At 38.7% G+C, this 25,295-nt stretch overlaps 1 protein-coding gene across 2 annotated transcripts in view; it reads left to right on the top strand.

Annotated features, from left to right (window-relative positions):
• MOCOS (molybdenum cofactor sulfurase) overlaps nt 1-25,295 on the top strand; it is an 805,385-nt gene that overhangs the window by 92,048 nt on the left and 688,042 nt on the right. For both annotated transcript variants that reach the window (XM_088473622.1, XM_088473620.1), the window contains exon 2: nt 20,158-20,247. In XM_088473622.1, coding sequence (XP_088329748.1) covers nt 20,158-20,247 — 90 coding nt within the window. The remainder of the gene's footprint in view (nt 1-20,157; nt 20,248-25,295) is intronic.

Genomic DNA, 25,295 nt, shown 5'->3' with positions numbered 1-25,295 from the left:
TCCACCATTACCCTATAATAAAATATCACCCTGCAGTGTATTGATGTCAGTTTTTAATCCTACTGCATATACATCAAGCACATAGGATACATATTAATCCACAATATACTGGTAGCAGGTAACATTATTACAAGTTCTATAATATCCATGATTCACGGCTAAGTTGTATCATTTGCAGTGTTACAATGTAGCAGTCCACTATCACGCACTCTCTCACCAAGCAGATATTATTATACCGCTTCAATGAGCAATCACTGCTTGTGAGGTCGAGTGGGACCGCTCAAATATTACACTCAGAACTTGTCAAATACATATATGCATTTTGGATGTTTACAGTGGGACACACCACCGATGTGCGTTTCGCTATACACTTGCTTTATCAAGGCTGACCAGATTGCCTCATTTTGCAGCCTTATGTTGTGTAGGAAGACCAATCATCATTCGTTCCTGGATCATATGTTCTAGTTAGCCAATGGTATCACAGATCCTAGCTAACAACTGTTTGAGCTACTCCTGGTAATTTCTCTGACAGGTATACTATTCAAAATTAGCCAATCAGAAATTCCTGCTTACGATCCACATGTTATGTATTACAACTATATATAGAATAATACTCAATCATTGTTAATGTAATTATGATATTAATTTCACATTTACCTTGCAACCAATATATTAAAATATCTACATAAAAGTTGTGTTTATATCATTTATTTAGCAGTACGTGTTTCAAGGAAACAATGCTTCCTATTAAATTTTATCAATAGATTAAAAAACGATATGTATTTATAAAAGGGATCAATTTCATCCAAATAAATTCTATTAACACAGCTATGTTCTTCTAACACAAATCATACATAACTTGAAAATAATAAGTGAATTATATTAGGGATTCAAAAATCCATTTGTTAAATTTAATATAATTCCTTAATAACCTTTTATAAAATCATAATACTTATTGTTCAACCTACATATATAGACTCATCTTAAAGATTATTAAATTTAATCTATTAATTCAACTCAAAAATAATAATTAACTCAATCTAAATGATGTACACTTTAATTGCATACCTATTATTTAATAATACCACTCGAGGGGTATCAATAGTGCATTAATATGAGTGTAATGTGCTCAATACTGTGCAGTATATTGGTGACTGTGAATGGCAAAAATTATAAAGTGAACTACCTCATTCAGAGAAGTGTTATTGTGTATTATTAATAAGTGTGAAATCAATTGCATATTTTGTGATAAAATTATAAAACTAATATATACTCTGTAGTGAATAAATTACACAAAATCAACCATAAACAAACCTACCTCAAACTCATTTAAACATTAAAAAAACACAAAAAAAACACTGAACTCAACTTCATCATACTGTGATGATATCCCCAAAAAATATATATTAATAAAAATATAATATTTCAATAATACTTGAAGTTAATAATATTATGGCTTGATATGTAATTCCTACCAGTAAAATATCCTGGTTATGTTATTTATATTCTTAACGATACATTCGAATTATATGCTATATTGTTTTGAATCAACTTTTATCTGTTTATGCACCCCAATATATGATAATGCAGCTGAATCAAACAGACCCATAACATATTGGTCCAATATATAAATCACAATATATAATCCAATAATCCATTGTTCATAACAATTTCAAAACTGCAAGGTTACACGGTTTGTTGTTCCCTAGGGATCTTCTCCAGGTTAATCTTATGAAAATATCTTTATCCATATTCTCTCTCCATGGAGGGAAACATGTAATCTTCACAAAAATGCGGTATAGCTATTACCTTCATTCATTCCTTTGGGAAAAATGCTATCCATAAGAAAAATCATCTTAGTCTCCCATTTGAGGAGTTCCTGATCTATATCACCTCCTCTAATTCCTAGATTGATATTTTTCATACCATAGGCTCTCAGTCCATGAGGAATACCTTCATAGTATCTTAGGAAACATTTAGCCAGAGAAGTTAGAGGTTTAAATTTTGCTTGATCTTATCTAGAATTCCTAATGGTACCTACATGCAATATTCTAACTTTCAAGGGTATACTGGTTTTCCCTACATAACTCTTACCGCAGGGACACTCCAAGTGGTATACAACCCCAATGGTATTGCAGTCTATATAATTCTTTATGGTCCACCTCTTGCCATATTTATCAAAAAATTATTCTTTCTGTGTCATATATTGGCAAGACTTACAATGACCACACTTGTAAGATCCCTTTTTATTATATCTCAGAATTTTAATAGTGTTTAAGTGACTCTGTACAAGTCGATCCTTTAAATTACATGACCTCCTCCAACTCGTTTGAACTTTTGTGGGTAGAATTTGAGCTAGATCTCTTATCAGTCCGTAGGATAGGCCAATGCTTCTGTAGAATTTGATTTATCTCTTTTCACTGTGTGTTAAATGTTCCTATGAATCTAACAGGCTCATCTTTTGTATTCTTATTTTTAGGCACCAGTAGAGATTCTCTAGGGTATTTCTTAGTATCTTTCACAGCTTGTTTGCTAATTCTTCTGCTATAACCTCTTTTTTCCAATCTTTTACATGTTTGTAAACACCTTTGCTCATATGTATTTTGTTGTGAACAATTTCGTTTTGCACGTAATAATTCCCCTTTCGGGATGGCCTTAATAGTCGTAGGGAGATGGGCACTACTTCTATGAATCACACTATTTGTGGCCGTGCTTTTCCTATATATGTCTGTGGATATTATTCTTCCTTCTCCCACATGAATTGTTAAGTCTAGGAAATTAATTTGTATTTGGCTCATTTCCATAGTGAGCTTCAAATTCAATTCAATGTCATCTATGTATCTTAAATACAATAGGATATGTTTTGTGTATACATCATGGGACTCATTAAAAAGTACCTCCCTCTCCCACCATCCCAGGTAGAGGTTGGCATGTGTCGGGGCACAAGCTGTGCCCATCGCTGTCCCTCTTACCTGGAGATAGTACTGTTCATTACATATAAAATAATTTTTCTTCAGTATAAAATCCAACAATGTAATGAGAAAGTCATTAAAGTCACTATGAGTCTCCATATCCAAGAAATACTTGGCCGCTCTAATACCTCTTTCATGACTAATACTTGTGTATAAACTTTCAACGTCACAAGATACCATCCATATCCCTGGATTGACTACTAGGTCCTGTAATTTTAATAACACATCCATTGTGTCCCTAGTGTAAGATGGTAATGTAAGCACATGTCTCCGAAGATGTTGATCGACATAGATACTTGCTTTTTCTGTCAGATTTTTAACACCCGATACCATAGGTCTACCAGGTGGAATTTTATTATTTTTAAGGATCTTAGGGAGTAAGTACATGGTGGGAATTTTAGGCTTGTCTGTTTTCAAGTAATCGCCATCACTTTTGCTAATGGTTCCATTCGCCAGTGCCTGTGCAATCAACTTATTATACTGGGTCTTAATGTTTTGGGTAGGGCTAAATATCAAACGTTTATAACATCCTGTATCATTAAGTTGTTTATTAAGTTCATCGATATACATCTGTTTAGGCCACAAAACCAAATTACCCCCTTTATCTGAGGGTTTGATAATAGTATCTTTCCACTCTGTCATCTCCTTTATAGCCTTCCTTTCATCTTTGGTGGTATTATCATTTAAAATGGGACGGTGGTTTGTTTTGTGAAACAGTTCATCTAGATCTTTAGAGACTAGGTCCTGATAGACCTTTACTGCGGGGAATATCTTAGGGTCAGGGAAGAAGGTTGATTTCTTCTTAATTTTATTGATATTATAAGGTTGTACAATATCTACTGATGGGGGATCGATGTCATTCTCTAATTCCTCTAATATTTCCACCACTCTAAGATCTTCTTCAGTTAATTTCATCCTATCATAGGGAGATACATTCTTTCCAAAATTCTCATTAGATGCCTTATTATTTACTTATTAATAATACACAATACCACTTCTCTGAATGAGATAGTTCACTTTATAATTTTTATTTGTCATTCACAGTCACCAATATACTGCACAGTATTGAGCACATTACACTCATATTAATGCACTATTGATACCCCTTGAGTGGTATTATTAAATAATAGGTATGCAATTAAAGTGTACATAATTTAGATTGAGTTAATTATTATTTTTGAGTTGAATTAATGGATTAAACTTAATAATTTTTAAGCTGAGTCTATATATGTAGGTTGAACAATAAGTATTATGATTTTATAAATGATTATTAAGGAATTATTATATTAATTTAACACATGGATTTTTGAATCCCTAATATAATACACTTATTATTTTCAAATTATGTATGATTTGTGTTAGAGGAACATGGCTGTGTTAATAGAATTTATTTGGATGAAATTGATCCCTTTTATAAATACGTATAGTTTTTTAATCCATTGATAAAATTTAATAGGAAGCATTGTTTCCTTGATACACGTACTGCAAAATAATGATATAAACACAAGTGTTATGTAAATATTTTAATATATTGGTTGCAAGGTAAATGTGAAATTAATATCATAATTACATTAACAATGATCGAGTATTATTCTATATATATAGTTGTAATACATAACATGTGGATCGTAAGCAGGAATTTCTGATTGGCTAATTTTGAATAGTATACCTGTAAGAGAAATTACCGGGAGTAGCTCAAATAGTTGTTAGCTAGGATCTGTGATACCATTGGCTAACTAGAACATATGATCCGGGAACAAATGATGATTGGTCTTCCTACACAACATAAGGCTGCAAAATGAGGCAATCTGGTCAGCCTTGATAAAGCAAGTGTATAGCGAAACGCGCATCGGCGGTGTGTCCCACTGTAAAAATCCAAAATGCATATATGTATTTGACAAGTTCTGAGTGTTATATTTGAGGGGTCCCACTCGACCTCACATGCAGTGATTGCTCATTGAAGCGGCATAATAATATCTGCTTGATGAGAGAGTGCGTGATAGTGGACTGCTACATTGTAACACTGCAAATAATACAACAAAGCAGCCGTGACTCACGGATATTATAGAACTTGTAATAATGTTACCTGCTACCAGTATATTGTGGATTAATATGTATCCTATGTGCTTGATGTATATGCAGTAGGATTAAAAACTGACATCAATACACTGCAGGGTGATATTTTATTATAGGGTAATGGTGGAATATGAGACATTCATGCACCTGATAAGTTCCAAATGGATTATGATAGCGGTTCCACTTGTTATCACAAACAGTGATTGCTCATTGTAGCGGCACAATACTTACCTGACTGATGTGTGAAAGTGGATCGTTACACTGTAATGCTACAATTTAGTAGCTGTGAATTACAAACATTATAGAACCTGCAATAATGCTGTCTGCGACTAATATACTGGGGATTGATATATAACTTATATGCCTGATACATGTGCAGTAGGATTATGAAAATCAATATTAAAATATTGCAGGGTGATACCTTATTATATTATTGATGGTGAGGTATGAGCACCCCTACCTTCAGAAAGGACGAATAGAAGGAATATGGATTCACTATTAATGACATATGTTCCCATATGATTAGGAAGGAATCCAATATATAGGAGTATCACACATCAATATAGTGCTATTAATGATTCCACCTTCCCTTCCATATATGTATGATGTGCAATTATCAATAGACACCTATGATTATTATTTATAACATTCTGATACAGGTGTATAACAATATCAAATAGGTATACAGTGGGACCTTTATTTTATTTCACATTATCTTTATTTATATGTAAAATCACCAATATATGTGTGTATGTCCTTGTAGTTTTTTTAATATTTCGCTAGCAAGATTATCATCTTAAATAGAAATAATAAAAGTTAATTTTTTAATTTATATTGTGCGCTATTTATGACAACCCTTGGGTCTTTACCCTTCCCTTTTTTCTGCAAATTATCTTATGAGTTGTCATTAGGCAGCACCTCCTTTACAATATAATAATAATTTAAATAGTAACATATGGGGCTCAACTTTCTATATAGGTATTGATATGTATGACTGGTGCAGTAATTCCTTTTTCTTTTTGAATGGTTTTGGAAGATGCAGAAGAACATCAAAGACCCAGTAAAGTACAAATATATGCGCTGCCTGTAAAACACACAAAATAAAGGATAAGGAGGATGATACTGTTCTGTAGTGTCTGTGGAGAAGCTGCCAGAATTGAGGCTTAAACGTCTGTATGAGAAGCTAGTGATGGATGGACTTGCAAGATATAGAACATCCACGTCCCAGTAATGTACAATAATTTACACTGCCTATCAAACCTACATAATCTTGGCAAAGCCCTCAATGAAAAGTGGTGCATTATGTAATTGGGCTTGGGCCATCACAGCCACACTTATGTTGTATATTAGAAAGGACATGCACAGTATAAAAAAAAAAGCACTTTAGCAAAATGGACTTCCACTTTTGCTGCTGAAGTGTTGCTAATTATCCTCATATTTGGAAGATGTCATTCTCATACTCATCATTGTTAATATCATCATTACACAATATTAGCTTATCTGCACTGAAATTCACCATTACAGAAGTCTTTGTTGTAATTGGCAGCAAAGCCTGCCTCATAGAATTTGTAGTTAATTTTGATGAACATAAGTCTTTCACATTTTTTGGAAGCAATCTCCTACTCCGATTGCTCACAAGATTAATGACTGTGCTAACCACTCTCTTTCCAAGTACACACTGGTTAATGAGCAGCTTAAGTAAAGCAAAGCTAGTTTGTACAAGGGGCTCCACATTGCCTTTATTTTCCTCCCTGTATTCAAAGGGACTGTTTGACATGTTAATTGTCATTAAAATAATCTTCTACCATTCTACTGATGTTTACTGTAATAGATTAAGTCATGGTAGAGATGTCAATAATTGTGGCCAATTCTTTTAAACCTAACCAGATGTCATAATGTTTCACTCTGGTGCGCTGAGTTGACCATTCATCATCACCAGTGGGCACCATAAAAAAAAGTCAGTATTTTTCTGGCAGCAGCATTTGCAGAAGAAATTGAAGCAGGACACATTGTCCTGTCATGTGCCACTTGGGCTGACAAGTTGCTCACAAGGAGCTCTTTAGATCTGTGTTTGTTGGAAAGATAGACATTATATACGACTTAGACCTATGATCAAGCATGGTTGCCAAAATACGACAAACAAAATAATACTGCTCTAATATGATAATAAACTACTGGACCGTGAGATGGCAGAAAAACAACAGTAGTCAGGGTTTCTTGTTTATCAAAAATTTCTTTATTACCAGTTATTTATATAGCGCACACATAATCCGCAGCGCTTTACAGAGAGAATATTTGGCCATTCACATCAGTCCCTGCCCCAGTGGAGCTTACAATCTATATTCCCTACCACATGCGCACACACATGGGTTAAGTTTTGTGGGGAACCAAATAACCTACCAGTATATTTATGGAGTGTGGTAGGAAACAGGAGTACCCGGAGGAAACCCACACAAGCACAGGGAGAATATACAAACTCCACACAGTTAGGGCCATGGTGGGAATTGAACCCATGACCTTATTGCTGTGAGGCAGTAATGCTAACCATTACACCGTCTGTGCTACCCAAAAATTAATTTTATATTAAATATATTCAATAAAATTGACCATATATCACATATAAAAGGTAACACAATTAATGACAGTAACCGCGGTTATATGAATAACTCAATATTTAAAAACTAAATCTCAATACTTTGTAAAAGCCTTCTTGAAGCAGAAATGTAACATATAGTTCCTACGTAACATGAATAGCAAGCTGGCAGAGAGTCTTATCCCAAGTCTTGTATAATTATCACACTGAGTCCGTCTGTCTTACCTGGAATAGTGTAAGCAGTGTCCTTAGTCGGGGTGCGCTGCACCAGCAGTTTCTCAGTCTCCCGTTCCTGGATAGCTGATCAAGCCATGTGTGTATCTCTGGACTCAAATGACAGCCCAGTGGGATTAAGGTAATAGCTTGCCGTAGATCCAAAAGTACTCCAGTACTATAGTGCACTTGACACACTTTTAGGTGCTACTATTTGGGGGTCCGCTGACGCATTTCGCATCTTAGCATAGGAGCTTTTTCTTTGGGATAAGACTCTCTGCCAGCATGCTATTCCTGTTACATAGGAACTATATGTTACATTTTTTTGCATTCCATTCCACACGGATTTTCCATCCTTTCTACCTCTGGATCCATTCCTTTAGATTTAATACCAAGTCTAATGGTGTAACTGATTTCTGCTTCAAGAAGGCTTTTACAAAGTATTGAGATTTAGTTTTTAATATTGAGTTATTCATATAACCGCAGTTACTGTCATTAATTGTGTTACCTTTTAAATGTGATATAAGGTCAATTTTATCGAATATATTTAATATAAAATTAAGTTTTGATAAACAAGAAGCCCTGACTGTTGTTGTTTTTCTGCCATCTCACGGTTTAGTAGTTTATTATCATAATAGCGCTGTCTTATTTTGTTTTCGTATTTTGCTGAGTACTAGGTAATCATAATCCCTGGAATTTAGACGTACAGCTACCAGTTTTTTTGTTTCCACATTCAATAAAGTGGGAAGATGATGAATTAAACACACAATTGATTTTTATTTTTTATGGTTTATTAGCACCCAGGTCATTGGTATGGTTGCCAAAATGCAACTATCCAATTGCAGGATGTTGCAAACTATTTGGTCTTTGCAAAGTAAAAAAAGAACTACATGTCCAACATGCTTAGTGGAATAGCTTCATTTTATCTCCTTTAACTTCTCTAACTGATGTTATAGTAGTTTAATTAAGGCTGACAGTGTGTGAACTCACTTCATTGGTTACAATATCAATATGTTTCAGTAGTTTGCATAAAACCAAGAGTATTCTCCATTGTGCTGAACTGAGGTTACATCTTCTCTACATCTCATGGCTTGATGTGTACATTTGAACAGCCTGTTGCTGTTTTTCCAGTCTGTAGAGCATATAAATGATGGAATCCCACCTAGATACTACCCCTTGCTTTAGTTGATAGAATGGCAAATGGAACTGTTCAGTGGGCGTCCTGCTTGGGGCCTCCCTGCGGCGCCGTGCTGGAGGACACTGGTGGCGGGTGCAGCAGTGCACCCGATGCACGTGCAACTCCAGCATTCCCCCCTAGTTGCGGCCCTGTCCCGGTACAGGTGAGGAATTGATGTTCTGGTAATATAGAACTGAAATGGAATTTGATATGATGGACAGCTACTGTAATTGTCTAAAACCAGATGCATTGATGGCAGACACTGGATGCAGATCTAATGCTAGTCTTCAATCTAGCACTCTGCACCTGCCACAACCAGTGCAGTTCCTCTTTCCTGCCTGAGGTGTCGCTCTCTGCTCTGGTGCTTCTAGCACACTTAGCTGATGCAACACTTAGGGCAAGAAACAGGAACTGCACAGGTTTTAACAGGTGCAGGGTGCTAGAATGAACACTAAGGCCTGTATTCAGTTTGGAGTGAAAAGCCGAAATTGGTGAAAAAGTTTCGCCGATGACGTAATTTCGCCAGGCAGAAAAGTATAGCCGTATTCAATTTGAAAGACTTTCCGCCTAGGCAGAAAGTCAATGTAATGTAATACAATGTAATTTTCGCCTATGAATAGCAGGCGGAAAAAAGTGCAGAATTGGGGTTTTGGGGTACAACATTGCGGGAATCCCCGTGCAGCCTTCAGACAGTCCCCCAAAGGTAAACTGCGTAAAAAAATGTAAAAAAGAGTTAAGAAACCCCCCCAAAAAATCACTTTCATTTTTGGGGCAAAATAAAAAAAAATGTTATGGGACAAAGTTAAAAACTAGCGAACTAGACTCCAGGGGGATCCCCAAGTATGGCCCATGTGTTTTTTTCTTTGCAGGTGCTTGCGGCAGGTGGATTTTTCACGATTTTTTAAACTTAACTTTAGCAACTTTAAAATATGCTGGCCCCCATTTTCAAGTACCCCAAATTTGCTGGGATAAGTGATTTCTGCAAAAAAACCTCCTGAATAGTATTCTTCACCATTTGTACACAAACGCTATTTAGCAACTATTGAGCCCGTTTAAAAACACCAAATACCTTCAGCAAGCCAAATCGGGGGTAACCATAGCTAACCCCCATGTCAGAGCATCTTTTGGGGGGTGTCAGGCTGATTTCCGCAAATCTGACATGACTTTCCACTTGTTTAAGTTTCGCTGGGGTCCCGTTTTCGCGTACTTGAATACGGGGATACGTGGGCACGCGCGTTATACTTTTCCGCCTGCGAAACACGTGATGTAGGTGAAAAGTGCAGGAGGCAGAAAAGTATCGCGGGTCCTCTCAAATTTAATACGGCTCTATAATGCTAACATAAGCATCATGGCTTCAGTGATCCGCTGAACAAGAGGATGGTGCCTGTCATACTCCTCTTGCAAATGCTTGTTAACAGTCAATTGTTGTTTGCAATTACTATTCTTCTTGAATCCCCTTCTGTGATGAAGATTCACCCCAGCAGCATCATCCCTAGCGTGTAAAGGTGCCACAGACATAACGATGTGCTCACGATCCGACATCATGTACGATTTCCCCTGAACTCTCCCCGGGCACGATTTGGTCAAAAAAGCTGCCAATTTGATTCACGATCTCACGATCTATCGTGCATCATGTCTGAAGTCCAAATCGTGAGATCGTGCAAGATAAATCGTGCATTTACAAAACAACACACAACGATCTTCACGATTGGTGAGAAATTTAAATAATGGGAGGGGCTAGCTAGGGGGTATAAAAAGCACACACCATTTTAACCCTGTGCACATTCTGCTCTGCTACTATTGAGTGTTCTGCTACTATCAGCAGGTATTGTGTATACCTGCTGAACCCTGTACATTGCTACTGTGCTCTGCTTTGTATCTGGCTTGCTTTTTACAAAGTGTCTTCTGCCTGCATTTGAAGACCTGAAGTTTGGAACACTCATCTCACCTCAGTCCTTGGACGTCATCATCCCGGAGACCTGCAAGGCTATCGTTAAAGTGCTGCAGTACCAGTATTGCAAGGTAAGAAAACAAAAACACCATACACTTTTGTTTCTTGTCAAAGAAAAAAAGTTTTTGTTTTTTTTAAATGTAACTCTTTATAATAACTGTGACAGCCAATAAGGCAGCATTAACAAGACTGTGCTGCATAGCAGTCATTAACATTTGTGTGGCAACAACACTACATAGTAGTGAATTTCATTTTTTTAAGTTTTTTTTTTTTTTAACTCATATTAACTGTCAGCCACTGTGGCAATAACACTGCACAGTAGTAAATAACAATTTTGGGGGACTTTTATTTAAACTCTTTATTATAACTGAGACAGCCAATAAGTCTGCTTTAACCAGACTGTGTATTGAACTGTAGGCAATAACTTATTTTTTAGTTATTTTAAATATATAAAATAAACATGTATATAAATTGTACAAAACAGCATTATCACCAAATTTTATCAATCCCAATCGGTAGGCTGCTGTATGTTGTATGGTGGGTCAGACACCAGATTGAACAGGCCAATACACACATGGCACAAGTACAGATTGTGGCCCCGCTTCCATCAATCTGTACTTTCACCATGTGTGTAGTGACCTTGTCCAATTAGAGTCATCACCACCGTACAGGCAAGTAGAAGATAAAAACCTAAACATTATGAGTAATGTTACAAATCTTCCTCTGACTCCAGCAGAGCACTGTAAATGGTCTGGCTTGTGGGTGGAGTGCTGGGTGGGGGAGTAATCCCCAACTGGGCTGGGGGGGGCCTCACATAGGCAGTTGGGGAAGGAGAATAAAGAAGTGGGTCTGCAATGTAAGTTGAGTCATGTAAATTGCTGTTGAGTGACCTAATTAAAAGCTCACAGGCGAGCCTGTGTAAATTTTTCTTAATTCGCTCACCCTTTTTTATTCTATTCACTGTTAATATGCGCTGTAAAATCGTCGATATTATCCGGCGGTTTCTGAAGGATGCATTCTGCTTGTTAGAGAAATAAGTCCTCCTGTTCTGTGTGCTGCTGCTTTCTCCCATTTTTTTTTTTTTTGTGGTGGTGTAGAAGAAGATGATGGTCCTGGTAGAATGGGTGTTGGCACTGGGGTAAAATTATTCACCCGCTGCCCCGAGCAAACTTAGGTCTGGCGTGGAGGACATATCATGCTCTTGGTTGGGAGTTTATATAGAAAAAAAAAAGAAAAACAATATTATAGTCATGTTTTAACCCTTTTTTTTACTATTTTTCCAGTTTTCTAACACTGTGGATGAGTAGAAAAGCATCGCAGAAGAGTTTGAACAAAGTTGGGATTTCCCTAACTGCGGAGGAGCCATCAATGGAAAACACATCCGCATCAACCCACCTGCCAACACCAGATCATATTACTACAACTACAAAGGCTTCTTCAACATCAATCTCATGGCAGTGGTGAATGCCAACTACAAATTTTTGTTTGTGGATGTTGGCAAGAATGGCCGTGCTTCCTATGTGGGTCCTTCAAACAGACGGCTTTCTACCAGAGACTCGCCAACAAAACCCTCAACTCTCCGTCACTGGACGAGACAAAGCACGGCCTAAATTAAATTTTTGTCGCAGACTAGGCTTTTGCATTACATGAGCCTGTGATGAAGCCATTTGCACAGAGGGGCCTGAACAGAGAGAAGAGGATCTACAATTATCGTCTGTCCCTGGCACGGCGCATTGTGGAAAATGCATTTGGAATACTCAGCAACCGGTTCCACATTTTCCACACCACCATAAACCTACGTGTGGAGAAGATAGACTGGGTTATGATGGCGTGCTGTGTGCTGCATAACTTTCTGTGAAGGAAAACTACACAACGAGGACCAGTCCCAGCTAGACCAGAAGATGTAGGAACTCCAGAGGAGATTGCCCAGTTTACATCAGTGTCTGCACCACCAATTCATACAACATCGACAGCTCGTGCCAAAGAAGTGAGGGAGGAGTATATGGCCTATTTCAACGGACCAGGTGCAGTGGCAGGAGGACTGTCTGTGAGATAAATGACTATAGTAGACAATTGGGATTGAGCTACAAAAACAATAAAAAATAAAATTTCCTCAGATGGTCCCCTCACTTCTGCCTCTTCTGCTCCCTCTCGCTAGGCCATCAGGACGACAGACTAGCGGTGTGGCTCCTGTTCGCTGATAAAGCTTATCAGGTGATAGTACCACAGTGTTGACTGGTACACGTCGTCGGTGCCTGCTCCAGAGCTTTTTGAATCATCTACTTTTTTTTTCTCCTTTATGTAGATGGTACGCAGGTTCTGGGTTTTGTGGCGTACTGTTTTAAAGTCAGCATCCGCAATTAACTTTTTGGAGTAGTCCAACAACACCCCCAAAGCTGCCAATTTCTGAGACTTGTGCTATTTTCTACTGGATAGCCGCCATAGACATTCCTTTAACTGTAGGATCTCGAGGAATCCAGTCACAAACTTGCGTTCACTATCCATAGAAATTGCTAGGAAGAAAAAAATAAAAATACATTTTTTTTAAGCTATAATTGTCAGTTGTTTGTACATTTTTTAATGTTGTTTATTTCTACAGTTTTCACAATTTTTTTAAAATGTTTTTTTTTCCAGGTTTTTAACATGTTTATATTTGTATTTTTTAATATGTTTTTTTTTTACAGGAATGTAATGTGTTTTTAGTAGTATTGTAATATGTTTTTTTTCAGGATTTTAATCTATTTTTATTGTATTGTAATATGTTTTTTTACAGGTAATGTGTTTTTAAAAGTATTGTAATATTTTTTTGTTGTTGTTGCAATGTATTTGTTTCTGTTGTTGACATACATGGTGGTATATTCAAACATCATAAACAAATGTATCACAAGAACAAAAACACATTTAATATATGCATTGATGTTGTTGTAATGTTTTCTTTTTTTTGTTGAAATAAATTTATTTATGGCATTTTAATATATTTTTGAGTGTTTTATGATTTTGAAGGTATTTATTAGGTGGCCCGTGACATTGGTGGCCAGTGAGTGGGTAGGTGGGTGGCACACATTGGTGGGCAGTGGGAGGTTAATGCATGACCCATGATTACAGTGTCAGAAATGTCAGATCACACAGCACTGTTCTTGGGGCATCCTAATGGTATTTTTAAACAACAACTACTGCCCACATATCTCCCTACAGTCCTGTGTGAAATGGTACCTGATCACGAAGAAGTGTTATATGCAATCAAAAACATGCAAGATTTGAAATTTCCAGGAAAATGTCAATTTGTCTCATTCTGAGTTCTGAAAAGCAGGAAAACCCTGTTCCACTCAGACTCCCCAAAGTTTGAATATGTTGGATTTCCAAAAACCAGACCGGCAGATCTCTAACATACAGTATATGCAAGCAGCAACTTTCAGTTTCTATATATTTTTTTATTTGCAGACAACTAATGAATAACAGATTTGAATATTCACTTTATATATTTGATAAGTGCCTCTTTGACTTTGAAATACACATAAAGGAGGATTCTACAAGGCTCTGTATTATTGTGTGTTTTAGTGAAATTAGCTCTTTAGTCTGTCTGCAGTACAATCTTGTGTTGTGTTTTAAATTTTAATCAGATTATAGTCCTAAATGTAAGGTTTGATGCTGCTAATGAAACATTGTAAACAAGCAGTTCTAAAAGGATCTACTGAATTAAATTTATGTATGTTTGTTTATTTTTCTACTAATGCTAGCTGCTTTATGATTAAATGAGGACATGCAATTATTTTTATAATTCAGTTATTTGGTTTAAGAAGTGGATAGTTACTGTTACAGAGACTTCACTGGGTGACAGCTGATTTGATCTGTTGAGAGAGCTTTTCAAATACAAAATGGAATAGGCAATTGTGTTGTTTTTTACGAAGGGAAAATATAACCAATGTAATCTTTATGGGGCTTATCCAGTATGGGGATTGTGGAAATAATCGAGGCACAAGAATAATGAATGCGGCTGACACTTAAATGTATACAAAATTAGGTGAAAATTTTATTTTTTACCTGCTTTTGGATAAATTAAGTGATGATGAATAGGCCCCTATATCACACATTTTAAACAATGAAGTATGATCAGATTATTGTAGGTAAATAGAAAATGATGTGTATATGTGTGTAAATGACACAGCACTGCCATGCAATACCTTCTGGTCTACACCTACAGTATTTGGTCAAGGTTTCTACTAACGTCAAGACATACTTGCCAACTCTCCCTCATTGTCAGGGAGACTCCCTGAAATAGCAGCAATCTCCCTCACTCCCTGAAGAGTCTAGCAATCTCCCTGATTGCACCTTACCCCCATTATGTAGATGTTATATAAAAGAAAAAAAACAGATATGTACATTCAAATGAAACCATTAGTATAATTTCCTTGCATTTGTTATAAGGCACAATGATCCCTATGGCTACATTGATTTTCTGAAAAGTATCAGTGTGTTTTCATCAACAACTAGATCTTACTAACTTCTTTGGGGCTCATTTACATTTGGATGTTAGTCCATTTTATGGCACCCCTCCCAGATGTAGCAGTACTCGTCCACTTTACTGCCGCACTCATATGTGTTGCTTTCACAATCTCCCTGAAAGGCTTTTTCAAAAGTAGGCAAGTATGGAGCAAGATAATGAATAAAACATAGCTTCAGGCTATAGAAGAACTGCTTATGGTAAATAACAAGAGAGTAGGCTTCAAATCATGGAATGGCCAGCACAGTCTCCTGAATGAAATCACATCTAACAGGTTTTAAATAACTTGGAGAGAAGGGTGAATGCAAAGCAACACATTTTGGCACTTTGAAAGTACTTCATAAACAGTCTTTACAGTAGATGTAAAGGCTACCAAATGTAACACAGGGTGTATAAATGAGGACCCAAGACAGGCAGGTACTCGGTAAAGCAGTGTATTTAATATCAGCAGATATTGCACTTTAGCATGCATCGGCTCAGGCCTGAACACACAGGCATATAACAGAAGTAAACAATCAAAGTAAATGTCCCAGCACTTCCAGTGCTTCGTGGTCAGTTTGCTGGAATGGCCTGCAGCCACAATATGCCATGCTCCTCCAGCATAGCCAATCATCAGTCACTGGCACTACAAGACTTTGGCCTACTAAACTGGCCACTTACCGGCATCAGTGCACAGAGCATCAGTGGTTTTAAACTCTTCCTGTTCTCCAGTGATGATTCCAGCTGGGTTTGTGCAACTGTGATAACCTGGAGTTCCAAATCGCCCTTACTGATGCAAACTGGATAGGCTTCACTCTAGACTCTCTTGTGGGCAATTCATGTGAGAGGCAACCACTCTCACCGCAATATATCTATATCCACATTATTGTGTTTCAGGAATTTTTTTTTTATACTTGAGAGGTTTGCTGACTAACCCACGGGCTGTTTCTAGATGGCAAACTCCTAACAAAGCAAGTTTACAGGTCAAGTTCTACTGGATTTTAGAGTTGCATAGAATGGAAAATATCTATAGACTCCACCAGGATTTACACTGAGTGTTTGTGGCTTTTTAAATGTTAAGCTCCAACCTGCCATGAAGTGGCAGCTTACAAAAGCCACTGCTACATAAATATAGCTCCTTGTCTGAGTGTGTCAGCATAAACATGCAATATGTGCCAAAACTTCATTATACAGTAATACCAACAACAATGAGTATACATTTGTATGTGTTTAATGGTGTTCCTTGTTTTATATATAGCAATTTTAAACAAGCCATGGTATTAGTCCTGGGGAAAGGGATTTTTTATATCTTATATAAATTTATTTTGATTCTCAAGAAATTTTCATTATTGTTCATTATGGGGCTGATTCTCAGTTGGGAGCAAAACAATAAAGAGCAAGAACTTGAGCAATGTGATGAGAGATTTAGATGTCCTAGGAATGTGTCCAAACTAAAATCTAAATTGTATTGTTAAAATAAAGCTGTCTGACATCTGTGGACTACATGCAACAGCAGTCAATATTTACCCTGCATGCAAAAAATGTAAATGTGTTTGCACCCCTTGCATTGCCACATAGTCTGTCCCAGATACAAAGTTACAGTACTTGCTGTTTTTGCTATTCTCCCAAATCATAATCAGACCATATTTGCAGCAGCATGACGTGTGAAGTGATGGTTATGTGCATTCAGCTAAACATTTGTGTAATATTCACTTTATTTCAGACACCTTATCTTTATCTTTTTGTTATATATATATCTTATACTTTAAAGAATGTATCCTGCACTTAATGTTTATTTGTTCATTAATGACAATGCATATGTAAGTTTACGATTGCATAGCATGCTGATCTATCCTATCTGCTATTATGATAGGTGTGTGTGCAGTGTAGGAACTAGCAAGTGGTAAGCCCAAGTCAGCTTTGCCCCCATCCCCACACACCCTCCCCTAACACACAAACAAAACCTTTCCCACCAGCAGTGGTGGATGACAGTGTTGGGTCTCTCATGCGCACGTATGAAAAATGAGGCCTCGTCCGTGGTGTGCACATTTTGGGGGCATCATGCCACCATTCTCATCATGCTTGGGGCTTGCTCAGTGCTCCGGGAGCTGCTGGGCAGCCTTCATTTTCTTCGGCACAGTGCGGATGACGCGCACATGTGCGACAGAGTGCCCAATCAACCGGCTTGCAGGTGGGACATCGGGACAGTGTCCGAAAAGCGCGACTGTCCCGCTGATATGGAGACAATTGGGAGGTATACAAAAGATTTTCTATCTATCTGTTTATAATATATTATATTATATATACATATATACACACATACACAAGAAAAAATATTAAGGTATAATTTACTAAAGTGCAGGAAGCAGGCAGGGATGGGGCTCAGCTGGACTGGGCTGGCTGGCATGGAAGGGCCAGGATGGCTCTTCTCTACTAGGCACCCCGCAACAGCAGGAGCAGAGGACCAACTCAGAGAGGATGCAAGAAGAAGATATTGGGATGGGAGGGGCCCCCTCCTCCAGCCGGACCACCTTCTTCTCCCTCTTTGTTACTTTCCGCAGCAGTCTGACTTGTTATAATGCATTGGTGATAAAGCCGACAGCTTCACGACCCTTCTTTGCAGTGGGTCTGGTGCAATGTACCGGCTGCAACGTCACTAGTTCCGCCCCCGTATATGTGTTTATATGTGTATGTATTGTGAGGTATTCAAGGTAGGGGTGCCCTCTCCTGGGGTAGATGGGCACTTCCAAACAAACAGCAGCCAGGAAACACCACACCAGTCCAGGGTTTCTGTGCAATAAGCGAAAGCTAGTTAATTGTGCAGTAAAAGAAAACCTAAAACAAAATCATAGCCCATCTGGGCTCTAACTAAACACACAGGTTCTCTTATGAGTGGTAGGACTTAATGCTCCTACCACAAACATAGGCATATGCATAGTACTCACGGTCAGTAATCATAATGTCTCTTAACAAGCCTGTTGCCGGTTTCTCCAGGTAGTGAGACCCTGAGTAAAAAACCCAGACACACTTTTACCACCCTCTTACAGGCGCAAGAACTAACTAGCCTGTTCTCATGCTAAAGACCCAAAATGGGCCTCATGGATGGAGCCCACCCTCACTCTATCCATAACCCTAGGAACCCTTAACTGGCTTTTACTAAAGCTTAAACATCTATCAAGTCTTTTGTAATCACAGATATTTTCCTTGAGTATTAATACATATATGTCAGAAATCTGGGACAAATATATCTCCCGTGTATAACCTTACCAGTGCTATTTGTTCCCAATTGCTTGAAAACTGACAAGAATGTTTGTTGCCCTATAGGCAGTATTGGTGTATTCCTTCAACAACTCCTACCTCTAAAGTATATTTATGTCAGCCACATATTTGTAGCTCCATCTCTTTCACCCCAGACTGCTATGTGTGAAGTGGCAAACAGGTATCACTGCAAATGCAAGTTTAATAAAAAAAAACAAAAAATAATGCAGGTATTTCAAGTGTAGTAGCATATATTTACCAATGTTGCAATAAATGTGCACTAAACCATCTCTCTTGATGAAAATACAGTACTCTGTATGCAACTTCCTTGATGCTACAACTGTCTTTCTCAGCTACTAATTTTTAAGGCACACATCCGCTACATGATTAAAATGAGTGATTGAATGATATTGATATCGCTCATTACTCGTTCGCAAATCGTTCACTAAAATGTCTAAAACGACCAGCAATGTGTGCTTCCGCTGGTCGTTTTAGATGTCTTTCATCGGCCAAACATGATGAACAACCTGACGATAATGTCAGGTTGAGCGTGTTAGGAGATGATTGATGTGCCTCCACTGAACGACTGCTCGTTCAATGTACAGTAGGCACAGCACAGACTGACAAATAACTGCACAATTCAAATGTCGCAATTGTGCACTCGTTTTGAGGTCTTCTAGTGGATGTGTGCCTTTACTCTCACTTCTTGTCCTCTGAACAGCCGAGATAACACCAGCTAGCTCATTCACACAAGATATTGATTCACCAACTTCCATCATGAGCTACAGGAGTGCACTCTTTAGCCTTCAAGGGCGTCTCTTATATTGAACACTCACACTGCTTGGCTCTTTCCCTGGTGGGAGTCTTGACTTTCTGTGGCATTACTCAATTCTCACTCTTCAATACTGAGCTGTCCTCTGGTATCTCAGAAACAATTGAACATTTAAGGGGAGATGTACAGTATCAAGGCTTGGGAAAGCAATCAACCAGCTTCTAACCTGTGCTAGTTAAATGACAATTAGAATCTGGTTGCTTTGGGAAGCCTGTCCACTTTATCTCGTCCAAGGCTTGATACACCTCCCTTTTAGAAACATATACCCTAGTCAACATAGCTCAGAATCACTCAAATGGATTATAGTGGAAAGGGCAATAAGGTTCAGAGAGATGTGACTTGAAGTTACTATTTAATAATGGAATCCTAGTATACTTCAGACACTTTACACAAGATTTTCTCTTACTCGTACTTGAGATGTCATATTTCTTATTACTGTAAATTATTTTTAAAATACAGCAGCACAATGGATAAATTGTGTATTTTACTGTACATTTAATGCATGTGTCAAGAAGTTGAATATAAATAACTTTGAATACAAATAAATGTAATACTTTATTATCTAACGCCAGAGTTGTAATAAATAGCTTTTGCATTTTTTTCAGATGTGACGTACCTTGATCATATTGGCACAGCACTGTTTCCTGAAAGTCTTCTTCAAAAATTCATGGCTGATTTGTCCGGAAATGTTTATGGTTAGGATAAGTACTTCATTTTCTCTCCAATATTAGAGGGCTGCTAGCATTTGCTAATTTGAAGGAATGTTATTATTCATTGAGTTTTTCTGTAGCATTCTCTTTAATCAGCAATGATTAATGTAAATGTAACTTGGTGCTGAGCTTTTATAGCTTCTCTGACATAAGTGTGTGGATTTATAGGGATGAATATTAGAACATCTGCTTTTTAATTGTGAGGATTCTACAGTGTGAATACCAAGTTATGCTACTGTATATTGTAACCTCTAAGTAGTCACAAGAAGTGTCCTTTGAAACAGAACAATTTTGCCCTGTAAAATGGAGAATATTGTTATATGTATTCACTCAACACTAAATGTATTTAATTAGGGTCTTTTGCCAAATTGAAGAGTTAATGTGTATCCTACAAGTAGAATTGAAAGGACATTTTCTATCTCTTGTGTTAATCAGTTATAAAATAATAAACTGTTCTTTTCAGCCTACTATAGTTTCGAAAACAGAACTGTATAACTTGATTTCATTATACACAAATGACAATGTCACATATCTTGTAAACCAAACCTGCATGAGAGTGCAGACATTCGGGGAAAGCTAAAACTAAGACAATTACAATATTAATGAAACATTAAGGGGAAGATTGAATTAGCTGCAATAAAATTAGATTTTGCCACAGTAAACTTAACGCGAGGCACCTGCTTGGTAAGTCTACAGTGCACCTCCAGGGGGGAATTGCATGAAAAAGTGAGGAAAGAACCCCGAACCTCAGAAAGTGGCAAATAAAATTAAATAACAGTAACTATAGAAGAACCATAATCAAAGAATTTGAGGTATATGAGGGTTGTAAATGGGTAGCGCTGCACAGATAGAGATTGGGGAGTGTGGTGACAAGTGAAGGGGGAATGTAGGTAAAGAAATAATGGGGGGGTGAGGGCAGCAGCCCGTGGGTGTGGTGGTTTTGTGTTAATACACTTGTGTAAAGTAATGTGTAATGCTCACGTGAATAAAGACAAAACAATATATTCAGGGTGAACAGATGTTTATTGCAGTGCACAATACGAGGCACAGTGCTCGAAGTACTGCTGCAAGTTCCTTCTGTACTCAGAACCATGTGGTGAAGCTGGTTACAGTCCAAAGGATAAAGTCCATACCCTGTGTGTAATGGGGGTGTTGGATTCAAATTGGGGGTAGTCTGGTGGGTTATGCGGCTGACACAGTCCGGTGTATTCCAGTGCTATAGGTGGCATCCCGCTTAGGCTGAGTCACTTACTTGTAAGTGTGGTGGGGGTGGAGTTGTTTAGCTGATGCCTCGTGTCCTTGTCACATGGGTGCACTGGTTTTAGCCCGGGGGCTTACCTGCCAGCTATGTCTTGTTCTGGTGCGCAGTGTCACGCTGATGGTGTTGTAGGTGGAGGGGTGGTTTACCGTGGTAGGTAACTCCCGATGTCTTTGCAACGGGTCAGGTTGCTGCTGATGGGGCAATCCTGCAGCTGTCTAGTGCTGATGCCGAGAACCCCACGTGTGCATGTTCCTTACTGTCTGCTGGTGTGGTTCAGCGTTCCTCACGGCCCTAACTTCCAGTTCCAGGGACAGACATATTGGCTTCAGACAGTGCTTAGACTTGAGTCCAGCTGGGGATTGGTGTGCTGTGTTCGGGGGGTTAGCGCCGGCATGTAGAAGCTGGTGTGGCTGTATGTAACTTGGTCCAATGCATTCCAGCACTAAGTGCCTTTGTCAAGGATGTCCTGGCGTGGGTGTGGAGTGCTTAAATCACTTCCTGATGTGCAGTGTTTGGTTGGGGGAGGTGTGTACGCCCTCAGGAAACATGTGTAGATTGGCTAATGGATCTGAGAGGAAGTGCGCATGCTATGGTAACGTGGGTGTGTGTGTATCAGTGATAGAATAGCTATGTTCCTTATCTGAGAAATATGTAAATCAGCTGATGGGTCTGAAGGAATGAGGTAACTATGGTGCCGTGGGTGTGTGTGCCAGTGATTTCATGGTTACTATAGAAATCGGTGAGTGGGGAAATACAGATTCATGATTATGTTGGTGTGTGTGTCGATCATTGGTATAAGGTGTTATAATTGCAGTGAATCTGGCTACTTTGTTTACACATCACCTTACACAAGTGTATTAACATAAGGCCACTACACCCAGGGGCTGCTGCCCTCTACCCCCCCCATTATTTCTTTACCTACATCCCCCCCTTCCTTTGTTACCACTCTCCTCCATATCTATCTGTGCAGAGCTACCCATTTACAACCGTCATATGCTTATTCAGAGACTGGACAACTCTTATGGCAGCTTCGCACAGACCACCTCTCCGCTCCCCTCACCAACCACTATCCCGCACACCTACCCACCTCTGGGTCCCCCTCACCCAGTGTTCAACCAGTGTTATAAAACCGCAGTGTTCAACCAATGTTATAAAAGATTCTTATGTCCAGAAGAACACTGCTGCACTTCTCCTGCCACCCACATCCCATACCCCAGACCCTACCAACCCACTCACTTGCACTCAACCATAACAAGATCTCCCGACAAACAAATCACTAACAGCAATAATATCCAGACACTTAATAACACATGGGCATCCTTGAATTAAGATCAAATAGAATAGACAAGGGCAAAAATTCATTTACAGACTTTAACCTCACCTCCAACACACTCAACAAGGGTCATGACTTTTGTCAAAATATTCTTAAATTAGAGAAACTCCTCAAGAAGGAAACAAATTCTGGTGGGACACCTTTGCACTTCAATGGTACATAGACCAAGACGCCATCCCAAAAGGACTTAGACTCAAAAAGGCACCAACACACAACAGAGACAACACAGAGGGCCTGATTCAGAGCCGGACGCTATTTGCGGACGGACGTTCTAAAAAAGGGGCCGGATATTTAAATTGAGCGCTCGCTCTTTGCGGTGTGTTGACGCCTCTATGTCTGAGCGAGCATTCGAAAAATGCGCTCGCTATTATGTAAAGACACCCCTTTGCTGTTCGCATCACACGTCATCTCCGGTATTTATAAGATTAATCGGGAACATCGAAAGGCATCTGAACTGCTCGCAGTGGTTGTGGTAGGATTTTCTTACCGCTATCACTGCGAGCAGTTTAGGCTAAAAGACAACCAAGTGACGTGGTCGATGACGCTCCTTTACTAATTATGCACACCGTTAGGCACGCCTGCGTTCGGATCTCCACTCCCCCGTTTTCAAGCACCTTCCCCTGTTACCACCCACAAACAGTACATTCTGTCAATCAAATTAGCAGCCCCTCTCTGTTTTACGAATGCACAATTTTAACCGCAATAACTGTTTTGCGCATGAGCATTACGATCCATACGCATGCGTAGTTGTGCGAACATTGCTCATAGCGAACGAGCGGCCGCTTACGAGCGGCTCTGAATCAGGCCCAGAGTTTCTTAACAAATGGAGTAACACACTCAAATATAACTGATGCAACTAATAATACAACAACATGAACAGGACCTAAGCACCATTGATCAGGACATCAACAACATACATTCACTACTGGAACCATACAAAGCAGAAGATACTTTTAAGGAAATTGAGGCACTCACTAAACAGAGACTTAAAAAAGGCAAAGATGCAATCATAGAAAGGAAAAAAAAACAAGTTTTTGAGAGACAAGTGGGGTATTCAACACAACAAAACGCACAGAACGGGCACACAAAAGGAAGCAAAAGACCATATTTCCGAGTACAAAACAAAATAAATCCCCCTAACGATCCATCCACATAAAACCTAACACGAGGAAAAAAAACACACCAAACGGTCCACCAAGACATACACACATCTGCTCACCAAGAAAGACATACCTACACACCAAGGCTAAGCAGGACACTAACAACACCTCTGGTAGGGAATCAGAAACCACAACCAACACATTCACTATAGACATTGACATGTTCTTTTCTATTTATGAAATAGACCAAGAGTAGAAACAAACGGTTACACAGTCATTAGAGACAGGATGCATAAACACATTAAAAGGACAATACACTGTCGAACCAGACATAGCGAATAGACACACACCCCCATGACCCCTCCCCCAGATGGCGACGGACACGCAACTTATCCCGACACTGGAACAAACACCACCAACCACACATGGGGTACTAATTTTGTAGACCTGGAGGCAGGTTTTTATGCCTGCCAAACAAACAAACAAAATAGGAAACTCACGGAACCAGACGAGGATGCAGGGGAGGCCAAAAAAACAAGTCTTGGAACAACGACTTGGAACATCTGTCAAATAGAAACAACAAATACCCCAACCTCACTAAACAAGAAACAAACACTCTAAATGATCTTGAGGACAACAAGAACATAATCATAAAGCCAGCTGACAAGGGAGGGGGGATTATGATCCTGAACAAAACAGACTACATCATGGAATCAGATAGACTATTAGGCGACACCAAGACATACAAGAAACTGAATAGCGATCCCACAGATAAGTGCACCAAAGAATTATCCATCTTCCTTAAACTAGGACTAGACACTGGCATTCTGAATAGGAAAGAATTTGACAACCTCACTCCAACCAATCCAGTCATTCCTGTATTCTGCTATCTCCCTAAAATTCACAAGGACAAACACCACCCACCCAGCAGACCCATCATCTCAGGCATTAATTCCATAACAGTCAAGAGACATGGACCAGTTTCTGCAAGTCTACGGAACCACACAAAAAATCCTACCTGAGGGACACCACGAGCATTTTACAACTACTCCAAGACATCAAATGGGAAGATGAAATGTTGCTAGCTACCAGTGACGTCACATCATTATACACAGTGATCAGACACGAGCAAGGGATTGAGAGCATAAAACATTTTTTACAAAAAGACAACACAACTTCACCCAAAACAAACTGACTTCATCACACACGACATTAAGTTCATTCTTGAACATAACTACACGTGGTTCAACAACAATTTCTACATTCAACAAACTGGGACCGCTATGGGGACCTGGTTCACTACGAGCTCTGCCAATCTCTTCATGAGCAAGTTGGAGGA

Source organism: Taudactylus pleione, unplaced genomic scaffold (assembly GCF_031769625.1).
Source record: "Taudactylus pleione unplaced genomic scaffold, aTauple2 ptg000137l, whole genome shotgun sequence".
Lineage (NCBI taxonomy): Eukaryota > Metazoa > Chordata > Amphibia > Anura > Myobatrachidae > Taudactylus > Taudactylus pleione.
The sequence above is the reverse complement of the archived record's forward strand: the minus strand, read 5'-3'. Positions and strand labels throughout refer to the sequence as shown.